The sequence below is a fragment of the Mesoplodon densirostris genome, chromosome 14 (assembly GCF_025265405.1).
Source record: "Mesoplodon densirostris isolate mMesDen1 chromosome 14, mMesDen1 primary haplotype, whole genome shotgun sequence".
Taxonomy (NCBI): Eukaryota; Metazoa; Chordata; class Mammalia; order Artiodactyla; family Ziphiidae; genus Mesoplodon; species Mesoplodon densirostris.
The window spans coordinates 73,044,229-73,065,697 of NC_082674.1; the positions used below are offsets into that span (position 1 = coordinate 73,044,229).

Consider the following 21,469-nt stretch of genomic DNA (forward strand, 5'->3'; position numbering starts at 1 on the left):
AAGGGGCCCGTTTTTCCAAAGCATATATATTCTCATCCTGTTTTGCGTCCTGAATTCCTTTTAAAAATCTTCCTGAGATGTATCTAACTATCTAAGGGGCCCGTTTTTCCAAAGCATATACGTTCTCATCCTGTTTTTCGTCCTGAATTCCTTTCAGGGTGCACCATCAGTCAGCGACTGCAGTGGCTAATGACTTGAGCCTTGTAGAGCTGGATGGTGGGCAACATTTTTTGTTTTACACTTGCATATCATGACCTTTAAAATGTGACTGCCCAGTCACTGTATGTTGGACAAGGGTATCCATAAATGGTACTCAGCTTCTCGAATGCCCTTACGGTGGCAGCCTGCTCTGCATGGCAACAGGGGAAAGCTTGAGTTAAGCCAGACCTGGTGGACTCCTGGTACAGGAACAGTGGGCAGAACATACATTCCAAGGACAGGGGAGGAGGTTAGGAGCCTCTGATTGCCTGGGTCCAGTTTGAAGGACAGCTGGCGGTCACATCCTCTTGATGGCCTCCTCCAAAAGGTGGGCTCCACCTCCCACCAAGATTTGTAAGTTGGAGGATTCCCCAAACATGGGGGTCTTGGATGCTAAACCTTTAAACTTTAGATGAATTACAAAAGTCCACAATTATCCATTTTCATGATATACGATACGATTTACATGCTGTCAACTCCTATTAAGCCAAGACTTCTTGGAATTCGAATCTCACATATTCAGCTGCCTATTTGGTATTTCACCTGGCACCTCAGAAACACAAGCATTTCAAACATAACAGGTCCCAACTGAACTTTGGATACACACTCCCCCACTGCTCCCATGTGCCCCCATCCGTCCAGTTGCTTAAGTAAGAAATCTAGGAGTCATTCTTGATTCCTCCCTCCCCTTCATCCTCATATGCAGACATACAGAAAGTTCTGCAGAATCGACCTGCAAAACATGCCTTTAATCCATGTGTTCCAGGAATGCCCGTCAGATTTCCCTTTTGGAACCTGAAGCCTTCACCTGATGTCGTCCTCTCTCTCGAGAAACAAAGGGTATCAGAAAATCATGGCTGCTTTATGGCACCAAGCACATCATGTCAGGGTTTTTATACCTTTCTTAGAAAATAATTTTCAGTTGTTGTGACAAATGTAGTGCTTAAAAACGGGCCCATGAACAACCCCTTCAGAATTTTGTTTACTTGGTATTTAATATTGCAAAGAACAATGGGGCCTGCCCATGAAACCTGCCTCAAATGAAGAACAGCTAGCCTGGCACCTGTGTTTGTCCCAGGAGCAACTTGAAAAATCCCCTTCCCTTACCCTGCTCCCATTTTGAGATAACCAGCTGCAGCAAAACCCTGTATGTCCACCCCTGCTCCCCACAGCCACTCAGAAACAAGGATGGGATCTGGATCCACTGAGATACATGAAAGGAGAAGATCTCCTAAGAGGACTGAAATTAATGTGATAGCCAAACACTGGTTGTTTCAGGCGAAGATGTCTGAAGGTCTCTGAGTCCTGAAACCCCTGTTATGTGTTGAATTGTGCAAACCGCAGGCCCCCCCCCCAAGAAATTCACACGTTGAAATCCCAGCCCCTGGTACCTCAGAATGTAACCATATTTGGAAATAAGGTCTTCAAAGAAATAAGTTAAAATGATGTCTTTAGGGTGGCCCTAATCCCACATGACTGGTGTCCTTATAAGAAATGGACATCTGGACACAGATACGCACACAGAGGAAAGACTATGTGAGGGCACAGCAAGAAGTTGCCACCTGTAAGCCAAGGAGACAGGCCTCAGAAGAAATCAAACCTGGGAATTCCCTGCCGGTCCAGTGGTTAGGACTTGGCGCTTTCACTGTTAGGGCCCGGGTTCAATTCCTGGTCAGGGAGCTACGATCCCACAAGCTGCCAGGTGTGGCCAAATTAAAACATAATTTTTTAAAAAAAGAAGAAGAAACCAAACCTGCCGTCACCTTGATCTTGGACTGAATAAATGACTGTTGTTATTTTAAGCTACCAAGTTTTGGAGTGGCTTGTTACGTAGCAATAGATAACCGGTAAATCCGTATTACTCTCCTGCCTGCTCCACTTCTCATTCCTCAGGGCTCAGCTTCAATGTCAGGTCCCTGATCGCTCTAGCTAGGGAGCCCGTATTGTCTAACTGCCTGGACTTTTCTTTCATACTTTTCTCATTTTGTAAGCATTTACTGATTTCTTTCCCTAGTTTTAAAAAACTCAAGTCTTGACCTATTAATGGGTCATAAAGTCAATTTTTAAAGAAATAAAATTGAATATAAAATATCAGATAAGTAAGTAGTAAAGGATAAGCATCGTATTGTGAAACTTGTTAGGTATAGGCAACATATGTGTGTGCTGGTGCACAGTACAAAATACATTTTTTACTCCAGTTTTTAAAAAGTTTGAAACCACTACTATAAACTGTCAGTTCTTAAGCTCAGTGAGCATGTCGCTTTCACTCACCATGAACATCCAACAACTAGCAAAGTACCTGAGTAGACACTCAATAAACATGTAGGAACTACTGTAGAAATAAGAGGAGTATGTGAGTGAACTGTAGAGACAGGAAATGGTTGGCAGTGGTGGTACCCTTTGAAGAAGTTTGGCAATGAAGTGATGGAGATAAACAGAGTAGGAGATAAACAGAGTAAAGCCTTGAGCAGGAGTCTTCGGGAAAGGGGAGACATGAGCATGTCTATTCACTAAGGCTAAAGATCCAGTAAAAGTCGAGAGAGAGTTAGGCAAGATAAAGGAGATAAATAACTGACAGTACATACAAAGCACAAACAAGCTGGAGAGGAAAAAGCCACAAGCCAATTCTCAAGCCAATTCTTTGAGATTGAATGAAATGAGAAAAGTTGAAGTAGAGAACATGGGGGCGCTGAAGGAGCTCATTTCTGAAAGCCTCCACTCTCTCAAGTTATAAATCAAGGTTTGCGACCAGATCAAGAGTAATGGAATTCTGAGCTTAGGAAGAGTGGGAACATTTATGAATAAGGCCTCTGAAGAATGAGGGGGAGTCAACGGGTGAGTCGAATCTGGCACCAACAGAACAAAGAAATACAAGTTGAAAACTATAGATGATGTGAATTTTCTTCTAGCATTGCCTGCCATCTGGGTATAGGAGTGGAAATCAATTGTTGGAAAAAAAAAAAAAAAGGGTGGCTATGATAGGTCAAGAGAAACAAATGAGAATGCTGGTAAGAAGTGGAGTTGAAGCAAGAGACTGAGGAAAAGTTATTGGCTTAGAAAAGTGCAATAAGCTTGATTTAATGGGAGAGGATGGAAGGATAAGGAAACAATGAAATGGGAGAATTTGAGAGTTTAAGGTATCAGGTGGCAAGAAGCTGGGGTTATATTCCCTAGTGGTAAGAAAGAGAACTAACTCTGAGGTCAGAGTGTCCCATATGGTATACAACCCCAAGATGGTAACAGAGAAAGGAGGTGAAATACAGATGCAGCCAGGTATTAAAATCAATAAAGACAGAGAGTATCTTAGAGGTCAATGGAAAATATGGACTAGGATAGGTGATAGACAATTTCAAATAGGGAGAAGTTACTGAAGGAGACTAGATCTTTTTTATTTTAAGAGACATACAATGTACTGTAGACATTTTAAATTCTCTCATTGAAACTGTCAATATTAAGAAATTTACTTGGAATCACATTATTCCCTTAATTTTTTCACAGAGCATATTCCATTTACTGTGTAGTTCATCATCTTCTGGACATGTTCTATGTAATATACTTGTAAGCACAGTCGTTTCAATTGGGCAAAATTTACTACCAATAAAACCTGAATTTAACTTGTCACGTATTTCCAGTGGCAACCAATGGTCAGGTGCTTCAATATTACAGATTTCAATTCTTCCGTTCTTTATGTCTAGGAATACTTTAATTTCCAAGTGTGAATGTTCATATAACACAGTGAAGGAAGTGTTTACACTGAACTTTGGAGTTTTGCCATATATCCATTCCCAGGCCTGTAGTTCTTTGGCTATGCTGTTTATTCCAGGAAACAGCGTCTCGTCTGTTGGGTTTATTAGGTGAATGTGATTATCGATTTGATGAGATGCAGCATACTCTGTGGCAATAGCATTTATCACTACTTCACAGGTCAGAGTGGGATCTTTTTCCATAGGATTTTTTACTAAGGCAGGTGTGCTCGCAGTGGCAGTGCTCCTGATCCCTTGGTAAGGGCTCTTCAGCAAAGATGACAAGAAGGTCCCATTGGTACTGCATAGCAAAGTGCAGTGGTGATAAGCAGCGGTCTGGCCAATCTTGGAAGCTGTTCCTGAGATTTTAAACTGTCCATCAAGGAAAAGGTCAAACCTTTTGGTAGCCTGCACATCCAGCTGCGGCTGGACAGCCTTCAGAGCTTTAACAACTAATTTTAGATTTTGCATCCTATTGTACTTTTTTTTGGTTGTAAAAGAAGTCAAGTTGATGTTACCCATATCATGGTAGACTGTTCCTCCTCCACTTCTCCTCCGAGCTAGTTTTACACCTTCTTCTCTCATCAGATTCAGGTTACATTCCTGCCAAGGGTTCTGATGCCGACCAATTACAACAGAGGGAGAATTCCTCCAAAAGAAAAGAACCGGCTTGGCTTCTAGATTCATATGGTCATGGATCCAGTCTTCTACAGCCAGGTTTTGGTAAACATCATTGGAAACTGACTGTAAAATGAGCCCACTTTTAACTGTGTCTTTAAAACCAGCTGCTGGGACCTTGAGGTTACAAAGTAACTGGAAGCAATTCTTCATTGAAAATGGGATCAGCATGCTTTTAAAAATGGAAGACAAACAAATTAATGATTGAGAAAAAGAAAATTAAATTCTAGTTTGTAGCTATCAGTTCTTGGTTATTTAATCCAAACTTATTTAAGTATCCAGTCTGGTTGCTTTTCTTGCCTTTTAGCCTTATCATTAGTCTTTAGCAAAAATTGTACAACAGAGTACTCAAAGGAAATAAATCAGACAAACCTCAAACTGTTTTAGTTGAAGTGGAATAAGGGCACAGATTTTTCAAATAATAAAGCTGAAAATACATTATGTAATATATCTCAAAGACAAACAAATTATTTTGAATTCACAGGTAATACACATTATTTGAGAAAAATGAGAAAATACAGACAAGCAAAAAGAGCAAAATAAAAGAAACCATAACATGACCACCCGGAGATAATCCCAATTAACACTTCAGTGTGTACCCATTTTTTTTATGTGCATGTGTAAAATACACACACACACTTTTCCCCACCAAAAGTGGAACCATACTCATTTCATTCAATGCTAAACCTATTTTTACATCCGTTTTAATGTCGTGTTACATTCCATTGTCAAGATAACACCACCGTTTACTCAACCAATCTCTCAGTTTGTAAGTTTAGATGGTCTCTAGTTTTTCTATGTTATTAACAATGTATTCATGAACATCTGTCTGAAAAGCTTTAATTATGTCCTTGTAGTACATTAAAAATAATTCCTATTTAACTTTGAGATACATGTTTACTGGCAGCCTGTTTTATTTAGATCAATATTAAATTAGGATGGACCCCCTGAAGTCAGGGGAGAGGTGGTCAGAGTAGCAAGGTTAAATAGAAAGGCTAGGAACAATTTTATTATGTTTTGACACTTTACACATTATTTGTGTTAGCAGTGCTGATGAAAAGGCTGAAAATACTAGCTATAATAATGAAGTATTTTGACTAGTTATGGTTGTAAAGAAACCATTCTATTCCGATTTCATTTCTTAGAATGGTCATAATTTTCCTTTAGGTTAAAGACCTGGGAAGGACTGGGTTATTAAAGCCCAGAACTAGGCCACATTCTTTTGTAGTTATATCCTAGATGCACAATTCCTAGGGTAACAAGTCTTCATATTTTCATCACTCTTGACATATCTTGATAAATTATGCTACAGAAAAGCTGAACCAATTTACACTCTATCTAGAAAGGTCAGGAGAGGTGTAACAGAGGAAGGGATACTTGAACTGAGTCTCGAAATCTGATGTTTTTTACCACGTTGATGGGTGTAGCATGTTCCAGGCAAATGCAAAGACAGAGAGTCCTCCAACAGTAAGGCATGTCTTGGGGACTCCCTCCTCAAAGGACTTCCACTACCAGTCTTCCAGCTCCACTGAAATCTTTGGCTGTGCTGTCCTAGGAAGCCTCTGCAGCCAGATGCCGTTTCTTTGGTTAAACTCTTTGTTCTTGGTTCTGTTTGACCAAATTTGATACAGTCCCTCCTTCACTGAACAAATGTTTATGGAGTGCCTACTAGGCACAAGGTAGAATAAAGAAGGGGAGGAGACAAATTCATGTAATTCTAAAGCATTTGGCCTTTTTCTAAAAGCAGCTGGATCTAGTGAGGTGTTTTAAGTGGGAAAGTGTTAAGTCAGCCATTATACAAAACTGCTTCTGCTGGCAGTGTTGAGCATGGATTAAAAACAGATAGACTAGGGGCAGGGAGACGGTTTAACCGACCCATGCAGTTGTCCCAGTTAGAGATAATGAGGGCCTGAATGAGGGTAGCAGACACTGAGAAGGGATGGACAGGAGAACATTAAGGTCACAGACTGGTCCTTGCCTTCAAGGAACTCACTATCTAGTGGGAGACACTAAAAACCAAGGAAGGTGATAATTAAAATACGGTGTCATAAGTGCTATGACAGGGTAAGTACATTAGAAGGCCATTTAACCTTCTCATGATTGGAAGTGACATTGAAGTTGAGACATAGAAGGGGTAAGGAAAAGTATTCCAACAAAGTACAATAGCTTGGAGGAAAAGAAGACCCATTCAAAGAATTCGAAGAATTTAATTCAATTGGCTGGTATTTAAGAGTGCAGGAATGGGGAGCTGCAAGAGATAAGGAGGCAGAAGTAGAGATCAGATTATGAAGAGACTTAAAATACACGTTAGGGACTTCCCTGGTGGTCCAGTGGTTAGGACTCTGTGCTTTCACTGCAGGGGGCATGGGTTTGATCCCTGGTCCGGGAACTAAGATCCCACAAGCCTCCAGCCAAAAAGATCCATGTTAAATACTTGAACTTCACCCTGAGGGTGATGAGGAGGTGCTGAAGAGTTTTACAGATGTATACTTCAGAGACATTGCCTAGAGATTTAAGCAGGGAGAATCTTGCTATTTGGTCATTGGTTCAGTGAGGGTGACAGAAAGAAGTCAAGGGTCCTTTATGGTATGATTACGAGCCAGCATTCAAATCCCAACTCTGTCTCTTCCCAGCTAAGGCAGATTAGTTGACTTTTCTGTGCCGCAGATCCCTTATCTGTAATATGTGGGTAACGACAGGACTCATATCAGGATTAAATGAACTAATACATGTAAAGTGCTTTTAAGAGTGCCTGGCACATAGAAAGTACACAGGATGTTACCTCTTTTATTCATTTTATGCATACCCTGACTTCTGGCCTGGGAAATGGGTGGAAAGAGGTGACATTTCCTAGGACAGATTTCATAGGAAGAGGAGATATGGGGTGAAGATAACTGGTCCGTTTTGACTGCATTGAACTTGAGAGTCTTTGGCTACCAGCAGCCAATGGCACAGAGCTGAAGAGATGGTAACTAAGGGCTCCAGAATTGATCCAATTAATGTATTAATAGTGCTCAAAATATCTGTATTCATCCAGGCATTGTGGATACGGTGTGAGTGAAACACAGCAAAGATATTAATTCAAGAGAGCTTGCATCTACTACGCAACAGACATTGTTCTTGGCACTTGGGATTCATCAGTCAACCAAATCCAGGGAGGTGATGAGGACCATATGAAAAAGGAAAGGGAACGTAGGAAACGTGTATGTGAGAGGAACTGGGCTGCTATTTAATTTAATTTCATTTATTATTTATTTATTCATTCATTCATTTATTTTGGCCACGAGGCATGTGGGATCTTTGTTCCCTTACAAGGGATTGAACCCATGCCCCCTGCAGTGGAAGCACCAAGCCTTAACCACTGAACCGCCAGCGAAGTCCCCAGGCTGCAATTTCATATAGGGTTGTCAGGCTAGGCTTCATCAAAAAAGTGACCAAAAAAGCAGACTGAGAGTAAGTCAGAAAGAGAAAAACAAATATCGTATATTAACGTATATATGTGGAATCTAGAAAAATGGTACAGATGACCTTATTTGCAAAGCAGAAATATCAACAGAGATGTAGAGAACAAACCTATGGACACCAAGGGGGAAAGGGGGGGTGGGATAGATTGGGACTGACATATATACACTACTATGTATAAAACAGATAACTAATGAGAACCGACTGTATAGCACAGGGAATTCTACTCAGTGCTCTTTGGTGACCTAAATAGGAAGGAAATCCAAAAAAGAGGGGATATATGTATACGTATAGCGGATTCACTTTTCTGTACAGCATAGACTAACACAACATTGTAAAGCAACTATACTCCAATTAAAAAAAAAAGAGAGAAGCAGACTGAAAGTCAAGGGAGTTAGGCTGAGCGCCTACTATGTGCCAGAAACTGTTCTAGGCACCTGAACACATAAACAAATAGGACCCTGTGAGGATGTAACATTTCCACTGAGCCTCGTAGGACAAGAAAGAATCACACACAGAGTGAGAGAAAGTGGGAACACAGGGATGTCTGAGAAAACCTGAATGCCAATTTATTAATTTACAAAGAGAACTATAGGCTATCAACCGGATATTCAGATCGGCCTGTCCAACTACCCTCTCATCATAAGTTTGCTTGGTGAATACTGAATCCGGACAAAAGGATGGAGTTATACGACTTCACTGTCTGGTGGAATGAGCCTTGAGGAAAGCGCCTCTCAGCTCCTGGGCTCCGGAGAGATCCCACTGTTAACGCCAGGACACCCTGTCTCTCCCAGAGGAGGCCTGGATTCATCCGGTCAGGCGCACCTCTCTTTTACTCCATGCTTCAAAAACAGATCAGACCTCCAGCTGCATGATGCACAGTCTTTTTTTAGTTGTCAGGATACTGTCAAGTCCTGAAGGCCTGATAAAATTTTGTCTCTTTAACTTGGCATATCTCTACTCTTACCTTTTAATTATTCATTTTTATCGTTTTTGAATCAGAGGACAATCATATTTCCATGTTCAGGGGTTGGGGGGACACTTCTACCACCACTTTGCATTTACCAAACCTGCTTCTCCATCATCGAACAGAAAGCAAAAAATAACAGGACCCCACCTACCCTCCGAGGCAGGCCCAGCGCCTTCAAAAAATCCTCCCCAAGTTTTATCTTGCCATCTTGCCACCTCTTAGTACATAACTTATCCAGTCTCAGGACAGCCGTGTGCCTGTTTGATTTCGCCTTTTTGCTTCTCGGTGGGCGCGCACAGGGCTGGCACCCAACATGTCTAATTTTTTGACCCTCCAGTGTTCCGGATAATCCGTTCCTAACCGTGGAGCTAGGTCTTCCCAAGCTCTGACCGGACACTTCAGGGCGTGCAGCGCCAGCCGTGCGCACCGCCCCAGGGTCTCAGGTCCCCGCCCGCTGCCTGTCCTCGGGGCCCACGCTGCCTGCCCCGCCCCGCCTTGCCCCGCCTCCGGTTTCACGCACCTGAGGCTTCCGGTCGCGGCCAAGCAGCGCGCGGGCCCGTGGGGGAAGGACGCGTGCGACCCACAGGCCCGTCCTGCTGCGCACGCAGCCGACCCGCCCGTCACCCCGGCCCGCGGGGGGCGGGGCACCGGAAGCGCTGCGTGGGGGCGGCGCCGGGGGGTGCCGGAGGGTCCTTCCGACCGGCCGAGCTGGCGCCGAACCAGAGGAGAGGCAGGGACGCCGCCCACGTTCGAATAATAGTATCAATAATATCGAAAGTCCTAGAGCCCCAGGGCAGATGGAGGTTCCCTGCGTGACAGCCCAGAGCGTTAGCGGGGAACAGGTTAGGAGCGGGGTTGAGTCAGTCTGGAGAGGCGCCCGCTTGGTACCTAGAGCAGTCGGGTCGGATGTTCTTTACTGAACATCCAGGCATTGCGCGGGGCTTTGCACGTCTCATAGTCCAAAGGGCAGGCAACTCCACTTGGAAGGGGACGAAACTAAAATCGGTTTTAAAAGATAAATGGCATTTAAAGGAATAAACGCTGGTATTCCCAATACAGAGATGGTAACAGGTAGGAAGAAGTGGGTCGGAGAACAAACACACTGAGGGCAATGAACGTTACCACTTGGGGTGTCCCTCGGTGCAGCTGGCAAGAAAATTCTTGTGGCTTAGCCAGATGGGAAATTCCCCCGACAGGCAAAGTTCCAGGTAACTATAGCTGCGTAACAAACTGCCTCAAACGCCAGTGGCTTAACACAACGATTTATTCTAACATGTATATGGTCAAGGCTTGCTCACGTGGCTTCCTTCATTCAGCACAGGCTGGCTGAGCGGGGTGGTCCAGGACGGCCTTATTCACACCCTTGGCGGTTGGTGCTGGCTGGCTGATGGGGCACCTCCGTTCAGGGCTAGCCTTGGAAGGAGCACTTTGGCCACATTCTGTGGTCCAAAGCACCAGCAAAGGCAGCCCAGAGTCAAGGGGTGGAGAAATGGACCCCACCTCTTGATGAAAGGAGCCCAAAGAATTTGTGGTCATCTGTTTCAGTCTTCCACAGAAATCAATCTCTCTTTTGGCTTCGAATAGAAACCATCAAGACTTGCATCTTGGAGTAAGAAGCTCCAGTGTTCACAATTTGGTGATGCCGATACGATGACCAGGGCTCCATATAAAGCTACAATAAAGACACAGTGGCTCCTTATTTATTTAGTATTACCCTCTTGATTGAAGTCACTGAGTAATTAGTCTTTCTTGGATTATGCAGGTGGGAATGGATTCCGTGCATAGTTAGTCCCAGTAGGAGTTTTCCAAGTTCTCATTAAAAAGAGCCACGCAATTCTGTTGCCCTTTGCTTATATTACATCTTTCTAAATTCCATTTCTCTGGAATCTGAGGTGGTACAATTTTTCCCCCCTAATTTCCTACCGAAGTGTATTTCAAGAATGGATCCGTCCTCCCTGCTCCTAGACTTCCATCCTGTGGTCATCCTTAACCCCTCTCCTACTTCTTCAGCTTCTCCACTCGATCCTTCTGCTGACACTCAAACACAACCTCCATCTCATCTTCCATCTCTCATGCTGTCTACTCCCCTTCAGAGTTGAGCTTCTTTGTGGAGTTGCTACACATCCAGTATCCACTTCCTCACTTCCCATTTGTTTTCCAACCTACTCCAACATGGATTCTGTCCTGTTATTCCACCAAAAGTGCTTTTTGCAGGGTGAGCAAAATGGGTGAAGATGATTAAAATGTACAAACTTTCAGTTATAAGATAAGTAAGTCCTGGGGATGTAAATGTACAGCATGGTGACTATAAAAATACTGTACTGTATACTTGAAAGTTGCTAAGTGAATATATCTTAAAAGTTCTCATCACAAGGAAAAAAAATAACTATGTGTTGATAGATGTTAACTTCTTACAGTGATCACTTTGCAATATATATGAAATCATTATGTTGCACACCTGGAACTAATATAATGTCATATGTCAATTATATCTCAATTAAAAAAATTTTTTTAAATAATAAAATTCTGTAAATCATTAAAAAAGTACTCAAGGATGATGGAGAATTAGGTCAGCTACTTACTCTCAAATGGTTGGGAGGAGAGGGAAAGCCATTTGTACTATGCTTGCAACTTTGCTGTAAATTTGAGATTGTTTCAAAATAAAAGGGAAATAATGTATGTTAGGTGTCTGGCATTGTAATAAAGACTGTGAGCACCCCACCCAGGTCCCCTTTACCCTTAATTCATCATCCATTCTCCAGCTGGTGTGAATGAAGGAGCTAGCAGGCACAGGCACACCAGAGTGATTCACCCTGCCTCCCTGCCCACCAGCCTAACGACTTTGGCTTGGAGGCGGCAACCAATGCCTGACTGGCCTAGGGCTACCATAGTCCCACCTCTTGCCTCAAAGTGGGACAGTGGGACAACTCTGCAGTATAATCCCTCCAGAGCACCCTGTGAGTCAGGCCATGAATTTATCTGAGCGCTCATTCTTCGATGATTCCTTCTGCTTCCCTGACTCCCTTACAGGCTTACCTTAAAGAGCACACTCTCAAAAATCATGTGCATCTGGGTCCTTGTCTCAAGCAGCTTCTAGGGAATCTCAACCCAGCCACTTACACAACAGCTCAGTAAATGATAACTATTGTTACTGGCATCAATGACACCACCATTAGATGCAATACCAATGCATGTGTTATAGGTCTTATCTTATAGGTATGTTGAATCTAAGGTCTCCTAACATCCTTATTTCTCCGGAACTATATTTTTATATGGAAAGTGTCTCATCAGAAACAACGGCAGAACTCTGAAAAATGTTCACTTTAGGATTCTGCTTGTAGAATTCTTCCATAAAACAAATAAACACCTAAGTGAGGCTGTTGTCCTGATTAAACTTGTTCCATTCCACCCCTTCCAGGAAGACTTTGTGGATTTCCATTCCCAGGTGTGCTGCTAAAACTATGGCTTGGCTTGGATTTTGGGATTCCAATTCTCTGATGTCTTAGCAGCAATAGTTCTCAATCAGAGTAATTAATGTTTGCGTGTGTTATCATCTCAATGACTGGATTGTGCTATGACATTTGACATCCTGCAATGCATGGGGCATCACATACAATGAAGGACATCCCAAATTCAGCGTCCAACACACTATCAAATGTCCTGTTGGACATTCATGGAGGTGAAAAACCAGTCTGTAAATATTTGAGCCAAGACCCTATTAAAGAAAAAAGTGGTTTTGCTAAGGTCACTAGTGCCATTCATGTTGCTAGATCCAGTGGACCTTTCAAGTCCTCATCTACACTTTCAGCTGACTGCCTCCACCTTAAAGACTTTTGTGGGCAATCTTGACATTATCCTGTCTTGGTTTTCCACCAACTCTGCCAACTCTTCAGTCCCCTTAGCCAGCTCCCCCTGCGCTGCCCAGCTCCTAAGTGTTGTAGTTGCTTTGTCTCACACTATACATTCACCATAAGCAACCTCTTTCATTCCCATAGCTTTAGATACCATTTCTGTATACAACTTCAAAATTTGTATTTTTTCATTCCATACATAGAACTGTCTGCCTTAGAAACAGGTATGCCCAAAACCCATGCTCCCAAGCTCTTTCCCCCAGGGAACCTCCATGCATCTAGCTTGTTTTTTTTTTTTTTTTACTAGAAATCCTTTCTTTGTGACCGCCTGGAGGGGTGGGATGGGGAGGGTGGGAGGGACGGAGATGCATGAGATAAGGACTGTGGGAACAGATGTATATGTATAACTGATTTACTTTGTTATAAAGCAGAAACTAATAAAAAAAAATAAAATAAACTTTATCCAAAGAACACATTATTTACATTTAATATGCTCATTTATCTAGGAGACCCAAAAGAACCCACAGATAGACTAGCAGGAACTAGTAAGACGGTTCAACAAGGCACACACATACAAGATCAATAAATTTTGAAAATCAATCAGGCCCCTCTACACTGGTGATAACAAATTAGAAACTGTAAAAGAAAATAAGAAAAAAAGAAGATCTAAAAATTGTCACAAGAGCCATATAAATTATTTAGAGCTAAGCATACGTAGAAGGAAATATAACTAACAGACTGAGTACAAACAGTTAAACTCCGCCCAACCCAAGGTTAGGAAAAGACTGTTTCTTTATGAGAACAGACCCTCTTCTTAAGGAGCAGATCAGTAAGTGAGAGTGAATCAAAGAAACACAGCATTTGAAAAGTCAGCTAGTCCAAGCCTCTTGATCGCACATACAGAAGCTGAAGCCCAGATAGGTTGAGTTACTTGGTTAAGGGCCCAATGTCCTGACTCAAGGACTAGCATTTTTCACTCATTCATAAGATACAATCAAATGCAGTACCTTGGCAAGAGATGGGGAAAAAGTGAAGAAATCAATTATATAGTTCCTCATCTTTAAGTACAGAAATAGCCGTGACAAAATTACACGTATTGAGGGAAAATTGAAGTGCAGAGTTTAAAATGTCAATAATCCACAGGGAAACTGGAGACCATTTAAAATATTCATATTAAATCTCTCTAGAAAAGACATTCAAAGATGTCCAATCAAAATGTGAATGTTATAATAGACATGGTATGATACAATTTATAATAGATATGGTATGAACCTTCCCCTTTCACGGGAAAGGTTCGGCTGGGAAAAAGGAATTGTTCTTGAAAATGGGGCCTGAGCTATTGCAGACACTGTGCTCAACCCAGGTCCACCGAATGCTCTGATGTCAGCACTGAGGTCACAGAATTCCGCTGTGCGCCTGGCAACCTTGCAAACATAACAGCCCTGGTGAGCACTAGGCAGTACTGCTGGTTCACTAAGTGGCACAAGTTTTTCAGCCATTTAGGAGACTTGACTAGTTTTGTTTGTATTGAATCATTTCAACGGATTGCCCAAGAGCCAACAAGGGCCAACCTGTAGGGAAGAGGAGGAGTTGGACATCTCTTGAGGCATCTTCTAAGGGAGACTTCTAGTTGGTACGATGGAACGGCGACAAAAGAGGAAACATCTGGAAAATGAAGAGTCCCAGGAAACTGCCGAGAACGGAGGAGGTATGTGGGGGGCAACTTGTCTGGGGCACATGGGTTTCTGCCCAACTGAACCTTCTCTAGGAAGCGGGGGACTGAGAACGTGTCACCTGTGAAGCAGGGAGCGAGAGACCTTGTCTCACTGATGCTGCCGTATCCATCCGGAGGGTCCCTGTGGTGTGAGATGGCACAGAACGGCCAGATGCCCCCTGGGAGATGGGAGGTCAGCTCCGCTGGTCTGAGGACTCTCTCCTGGGGCAGCCGGGCCTGGAGCTTTGTCGCACTCACAGCAGGCTGCATCCTGCTTGCACAGACCTAGAGGTGCAGCTTTTCTCAGTCCCCGATTTCTCTCTTATTCTCTTGGATCTTTCCCTGGGGTCATGAGGTGGGGGATGTGAAGGATGCAAGGATGCTGAGAGAGACCCATGAGTTGCTTGGCCTCTTTTACCAAAGTGGAAAGAGAAGCCCCATGAGTTGAAGGCCCTGTTGAAAAATATCTTGACAAGTGGAATGCACTTTGAAAGAAGATTGTTTGTCTAGGGATGGTGTCATATTGAAAGCAAGGAGGTTTTATTCCTTCAACAGGAAGAATTTCCCAAAGGAGATCAAGGGAAGGGAAGGGTTTTCCAGAGACTGAGACGGCGTGGGAGGGGGTGAGAAATGGCCTCAAGGTCCTGGGGGGTGCTCTGAGAGCCACAGGCCACGGGGTGCCTGCGTGCATTAAATGTAGGCGAGTAGCTTGCCCTGGGAGAGGGGTGGTCACCCCAGAGCTCCAGCTAGAGGCCTCTGCCCCAGATTAGAGCCCAGTAGCTCCTACCAGGCCCAGGGTCCTGGAGACTGTAGGATGGGCCCTGGGAATGGAGCTCTAGACAGCAGGCAGATTTCCAGGCAGTGGCTGGGACAGGCTGGGGAAGGCAATGACTGCCCCTGACCATTCAGAATATTTTGCTCTATGTTCCTGTGTGTGTGTGTGTGTGTGTGTGAGTGTGTGTGTGTGTGTGTGTGTGTGTGTGTGTGTGTGTGGTAGTGCAGAGAACTGCGGGATGAATGGGGGTAGAGTGCTTACCAGATATAAAGTCTGCATGGTAAAGTTCTTGTCACCCTGCCTGGACCTGGCTGACACTCGGTGTACGTAAGAGTGTATACAGAATTCTTCTCAGGGGTGTTTTATGAGACAGTAACTCATACACCCATGTACACTCTGATACAGCAAAAATATCACACACCCCACATATAACTTCCTTAGTAAACCACACACAGCATATGGAGATATATACACGGATCCCTCCTGTACTACGTTCTCATACAACCCACCTGTATCACAATCCTCGCCTCCAACACCAAACGCTGGAGATGAGATATGTATATAGACACACACACACACTATATACATATATTTATCTCCTCAAATCTCGCACAAACACAGCTAACTTCAGCCATCGCTAAATACCTCTATAAGAACCAGTCACGTGTCATACACACCACACTTGTAACACATTCTTTTTTTTTTTTTTTTTTGTGGTACGCGGGCCTCTCACTGTTGTGGCCTCTCCCGTTGCGGAGCACAGGCTCTGGACACGTAGGCTCAGCGGCCATGGCTCACGGTCCCAGCCGCTCTGCAGCATGCGGGATCTTCCCGGACCGGGGCACGAACCCTTGTCCCCTGCATCGGCAGGCGGACTCTCAACCACTGCGCCACCAGGGAAGCCCATGTAACACATTCTTGAGTAATGCCAGACCCGCTTTCTACAAACCACAGTAAACCACAGTCTCACTAACCCATGTCAGGGTTGCCAGAGGAAATATGGGCTATCCAGTTCAATTTGAATTCCAGATAAAGAACAAGTAATTTTTCAGTATCAGTATGTCCCACATATTGTATGGGCCATACTCACACTAAAACTAAGTCAGGCCAAATACTGCATGGGAATACTTACACTAAAAAATTATTCTGGGTTTATCTGAAACTGAAATTTAACTGGGTGCCTTGTATTCTTGTTCGCTAAGTCTGGCAACCCTTATATACTTACCACCAGCTCAGGTATTATATATTTATTGTATTTTTGTTTAGTCTGTGTCTTCCCCTACTAGAATGTGCAGCATTACCAGAGACTAGAACAATGGAAGAGTGCCAGATACATAGGAGTAGCTGCTTACTGAATCTTGGTGAATGAACACGCACCATAAATACAAGCCACACCATGTAATGAGGAAAAGTTACATGTCCCAGAATTCCTGACTTGTGAACAGAAACCATGCACACAATGGCCACAGACACAGATAAGACACATCTGCACTGTGCTCCCCATGCCAACCCCACACTTACCACAGACTTAACTGATACACATCACTCACTCTTCCCACATACTCACAGTCACCACCGAGGCCTACAGTACCAACAAGACAGTGACAGAGTAAGTACTGATTGGAATTAAATACTGGAGGATCCACTGGGAACCACACTCTCAACTGTGTGTATTCACTGCACCTGACACGTGCCAGACACTCGGTAAATACTTCTGGACAGAGGACTGATGAACCCACCCTGAGCCTTTCATTCTCCCCTCAGGAATCTCGAAGTCACAAGAGGATCCCCCTCGGCTTGGATCCACTGTGGTGGCCCAAGGCTGCAGCCCAGGGTCAGGGGAGGTCTCCTCTGCCTCTACATTCTTCTCCTGTGCTTCTTCTCCATGCAAGCTCATCTACGCTGGTAAGGGCGCAGGGCTCCTCAGGTGAGGGGGTGCTTGGCTGTGAGGCAGGAGGCACACAGATCCCAGGGAGGCTGAGAGGAAACCCAGGGTCATCAGAGGTGATGAGGGCTCTGTGGAGGAGCCTGGGAAGGATGGCTGAGCTGTTACGAGGGTGTGGATCCTAGCTGAGTCTGGGGGTGTGTGTGAATCCTGGTACTACCATGGTGGGGAAGTCAAGGAGCAGGGGCCGGAAAGGTCTGGGCTTGAGGTGGAGGGAAGAGGGACCAGATGAAGCACCTTCAGAAGAAAATGTAGGCTTTGTCTTTGCCTTTCCTTCCAGAGAAGGACAGAGTTCTGCATCATACACCTCCAGCCTGAGAGCAGGACCATCCAGCTCAGGTCCACACAGCTCACACATACATCCGCCCTCCAGGCACAGCCCTTCTGAGAGCACACAGAAGCCCCAAGCACCACAGCCCCATTCCACAAGGAATGCACCACCGATATTCCCAAAATCACACTCCTTGTCATACACGCATCCAGCCGCATCCCTCACATACCACAGCCCTCACCACCATACTCCACACCCCTGTATACAGACACCGCTCCAGTATCCCCCCCACGCACATGAAAAGCCCACAGATGACACCAGATACACCGCTCCATCCTACGGCCAAAAGACACCAAGCTCACGACATAGCTACGTCATGCAAATGTCCCTCCCTCGTCTACCACACCTGCTCCCTCAGCTTCCGGCATGGCCCATGCATGTTATTATGGTTTTAATTTCCTTTTTCAGGAATACGGAGATCACATCGAGACACTACCCAGCCTACCGCACCCCTAGCCCAGGTTCAGGAAAAAGGGGAGACCGCTCCCCCATCACACTGTGTCTCCTCCTCACCCTCTTCACCCTGTAAGAACGATCTGCACCCAGACAAAGAGGAAAGGGGCATGAAAATATACTACATGCAGGTACAAGTGAATAAGGGTGTAGCTGTCTCCTGGAAGACAAAGAAACCCTTGGAGTTGCCTGAAAAGCAGCTGAGGATAGAAGAAGTGACCCTTCCTGAGGATGTGTGTGCATTAGCCACTGACACCTCTTCTGATGTGTCCACCGAAAGCCTCCTGTCTGACAGTGAGCCCACTGGGGAGGAGAAAGAGTATGAGGAAAGGGCAGAGCCAGGCAGCCCATCAGGGTCACCTGCCGTCGAGGAGAGACCCAGGGCCAAGACACCGGACTGGATGGTGACCATGGAGACCGGCTTCAGGTGCATGGCCTGCTGCCGGGTCTTCCCCACCTTGGAGATCCTCCAGCAGCACGTGAAGTTCGGCGTCCTGGAGGGCTTCAGCTGCCGTGTCTTTCATCTCACCATGGCCCAGCTGAGGGGCAATGTGGAATCCGGGAGCACACCTGAGGAGGAGGGCAGTGTGGAACCCGAGACCACCTCTGAGGATGAGGAGGATGAGGAGGATGAGGAGGACGAGGAGGACGAGGAGGACGAGGAGGACGAGGAGGACGAGAAGGATGAGGAGGACGAGGAAGAGAAGGTAGAAGGCCCCAGCCCGAAGAGACCCCGCAGGCAGGCTCTTTTCTCTCTTTTGAGTTCCACACAGCAACTGAGATTCATGGGACAGAAGATCCTGGAGACGGTGTGGCCTTGGAAGAGGTAAGGCTTGAGGCTGGCAGTCTTCTGAGCCTATGTCACGAGGGCCCACAGGAGTCTAAGGGAAGGGGCCGCACACATGTGCTGGTTGACCTAATGGCTCTGCAGTGGCATCCGATGGGACACACCCAGCACTACCAAAGGCGTTGACCTCTGTTGACGTCAACAAGAAGGTGGAGCCTTTTCCTAGGCGTTTTCTCAGGGTCTGCACGATGGACCTCAACTCTTAGAGGACGTACTGCCAGCAGCTCCTTCTCGGCAGAGAGAGCCAGGAGTGGTCTCAAGAGAGGACAGGGGCCCTTGCAGGACCAGAACTTTGAGGTCTGAGAGCCTTGGGCCTGAGCCGAGATCTCACCCGGACCACTGGACCTAGCCTTCTGTGACAAAGGGGAATATGAAAGAGAGTCACGTGGAAATGAGGTCCCCCGAGATATGGAAATGTTCCAGAACCTCCGTTGCGTGGTAGTTGATCTGGAGCCAAGCTCCCTGTGGTGTGTGTGGCTCTGAGCTTTAAGGCAGTGCTGGAGGGTAACCCTGACCAGCAGAGCTTGGAGTGCTGCTTGTCTCTTCCTGTTCTACCTCATTTGCTTTATCCCTTCCAGGGAGAAGAAAGGACCCTCGGGAGAGTAGCAGACAGAATGCCATGGTCTGAAGGAGGATGAAGGGACCGGCCCTCAGTCTAACATCATATGACAACAGAAGCGTCCTATGCAATAAAGGGCATTTTCCAAACCTTTCCTGGAGCTTTTATTTAATTACATTTTTCTATCTATGCATCTACCTGTCATCTACATCTGTATCTTTCAAGGTTTGTGAACAAGCTTTCACATAAGCACTAGAGACGTCCGCCAGCATTTTCCAGAAGAGGCTGCAAATTGCTGGGGACTCCTCACAAATAGGGAATGGCCACAACCCCTGCCACACAGACTATGCGCGTGGCCCTCCTGACGTACTCCCACTCTCTCTCTGAATTTCCCAACATCTGAGATGAGGGGGCTGGCTGGAGGCAATGATCACGTGCAGGCTGAATCTTCTCCAGATTCTGATTCTCTTCCTGGGCATATCGTTCTCAAGCACAGTCTCCATGTCCCTGGCCACACCGATCTCTCTCCTTCAGTCCTTCCCTCCCTCCCTCTCCTGCCTCCCAGTGCAGAGAATACTTTTTTGCATTTGAGACGACATTTATTTTTTGTTCACAGAATTCTCACCTGTTCTACTGTGGCCTCCGTTGTGAACATTCCAAAGCTGAGAATTTTCTTTTTTTCTCCCTCATTTCTGCTGAGTCTTTACCTTCCTAATGCAGTGAACTCACAGTGCCTAGCTGACTGGATGGGGAAAAAGATCCAGGGAGCAAAGAGAAATAGTAAAAGAATATATCAGTTAATGTTTCATAGTGTTATCCAACTACATGTTTTTAAAATTTTGGAATAATATTAGGAATCTTCTCTTTGTAAAAAACTGAATTATTGGGCTTCCCTGGTGGAGCAGTGGTTAAGAATATGCCTGCGAATGCAGGGGACATGGGTTCGAGCCCTGGTCTGGGAAGATCCCACGTGCCACGGAGTAACTAAGCCCGCGCGCCACAACTACTGAGCCTGCGCTCTAGAGCCCGTGTGCCACATCTACCAAGCCCACGTGCCACAATGACGGAAGCCTGCGTGCCTAGAGTCCATGCTCCGCAACAAGAGAAGCCACTGCAATGAGAAGCCCGTGCACCACAGCCAAGAGTAGCCCCCGCTCACTGCAACTAGAGAACGCCCGTTAGCAGCAACAAAGACCCAATGCAGCCGAAAATAAATTAATTTTAAAAAATTGAATTAGTTTCAAGGGTACAATGTATAAAAGTACAATAAAAGCCCCCCTTCATAACCCCCCAACCCCACTCTCAAGATGGAATAGATATGCTGTGATACAATTTAGAGTCGTAGTACTACTACTCCTCCCACCACATCCGAGATCCTCTGAGCCTGGTGCAGCAGCTTCCTTTCTCAATGCTAGGACCCGCCACAAGACAGATGATAATCCCTTTGGACATTTCCAGGAGCAGCACCAAGGGAACAGTACCTGGGAAATGCCACTGACAGCTCAGAATATCCAGGGCATTTCTAGAGCCTCGGCACTGCTCTAGCTCTGGGTATGAAGGTTCAAAAAGCACGTCAGAGAATGTTCATACTTGTAAACAAGCTCCACCTTTGAAACACAATCTACATAGAACCACATATACAAGCCTGCACAATGGATGAAGCCAACGTCTCCTCCATGATTGACCTTCTGACCACCTTATTGTCTCCTCAGCCATAAAAGGTCAACTTCAGACTCACGATCTTGCCTTGTCACCAGAAACATCCAAGCTTGGATCAGTCTAAGACCAGATATTTGCTCTGTGAACTATTAGAGACTTGTCACATACACACAGGTAGAACAGGATTATTTCTATCTACCTGGGGACCTGGAGTCTTTCACATTGCTCCTGTTCAAACTCTCACAACAGCAAAAGTTTACCTACAAAGGGTTCAAGCTATGACA

At 45.2% G+C, this 21,469-nt stretch overlaps 2 protein-coding genes across 6 annotated transcripts in view; one reads left to right on the plus strand and one right to left on the minus strand.

The window, feature by feature from the left end:
* The window catches only part of LOC132502198 (lipoyltransferase 1, mitochondrial-like), a 37,693-nt gene that overhangs the window by 4,544 nt on the left and 11,680 nt on the right, over positions 1-21,469 (minus strand). For 2 of the 5 annotated variants that reach the window (XM_060118038.1, XM_060118037.1), the window contains one exon: positions 3,575-4,791. In XM_060118038.1, the coding sequence (XP_059974021.1) occupies positions 3,669-4,791 (1,123 nt within the window). In that variant the 3' untranslated portion in view covers positions 3,575-3,668. Of the gene's footprint in view, positions 1-3,574; positions 4,792-9,202; positions 9,415-9,571; positions 9,676-21,469 lie in introns of those variants that run through there. The other 3 variants (XM_060118039.1, XM_060118040.1, XR_009534409.1) reach the window with 3 other exon arrangements.
* LOC132502105 (protein FAM170A-like) lies at positions 11,224-21,244 on the plus strand. The gene is made up of 3 exons (XM_060117910.1): positions 11,224-11,266; positions 18,076-18,827; positions 21,239-21,244. Exons 1-3 carry the CDS (start codon positions 11,224-11,226, stop codon positions 21,242-21,244), a joined length of 801 nt encoding a protein of 266 aa, XP_059973893.1.

What these genes read in the sequence shown, in the direction of transcription:
- LOC132502105 (XM_060117910.1), top strand. Translation starts at nt 11,224, where the DNA reads ATGGATTCTGTCCTGTTATTCCACCAAAAGTGCTTTTTGCAGG. An exon ending in CCAAAAGTGCTTTTTGCAGG is followed by an intron (nt 11,267 to 18,075) that starts GTGAGCAAAATG and finishes TTCCTTTTTCAG; the next exon opens with GAATACGGAGATCACATCGA.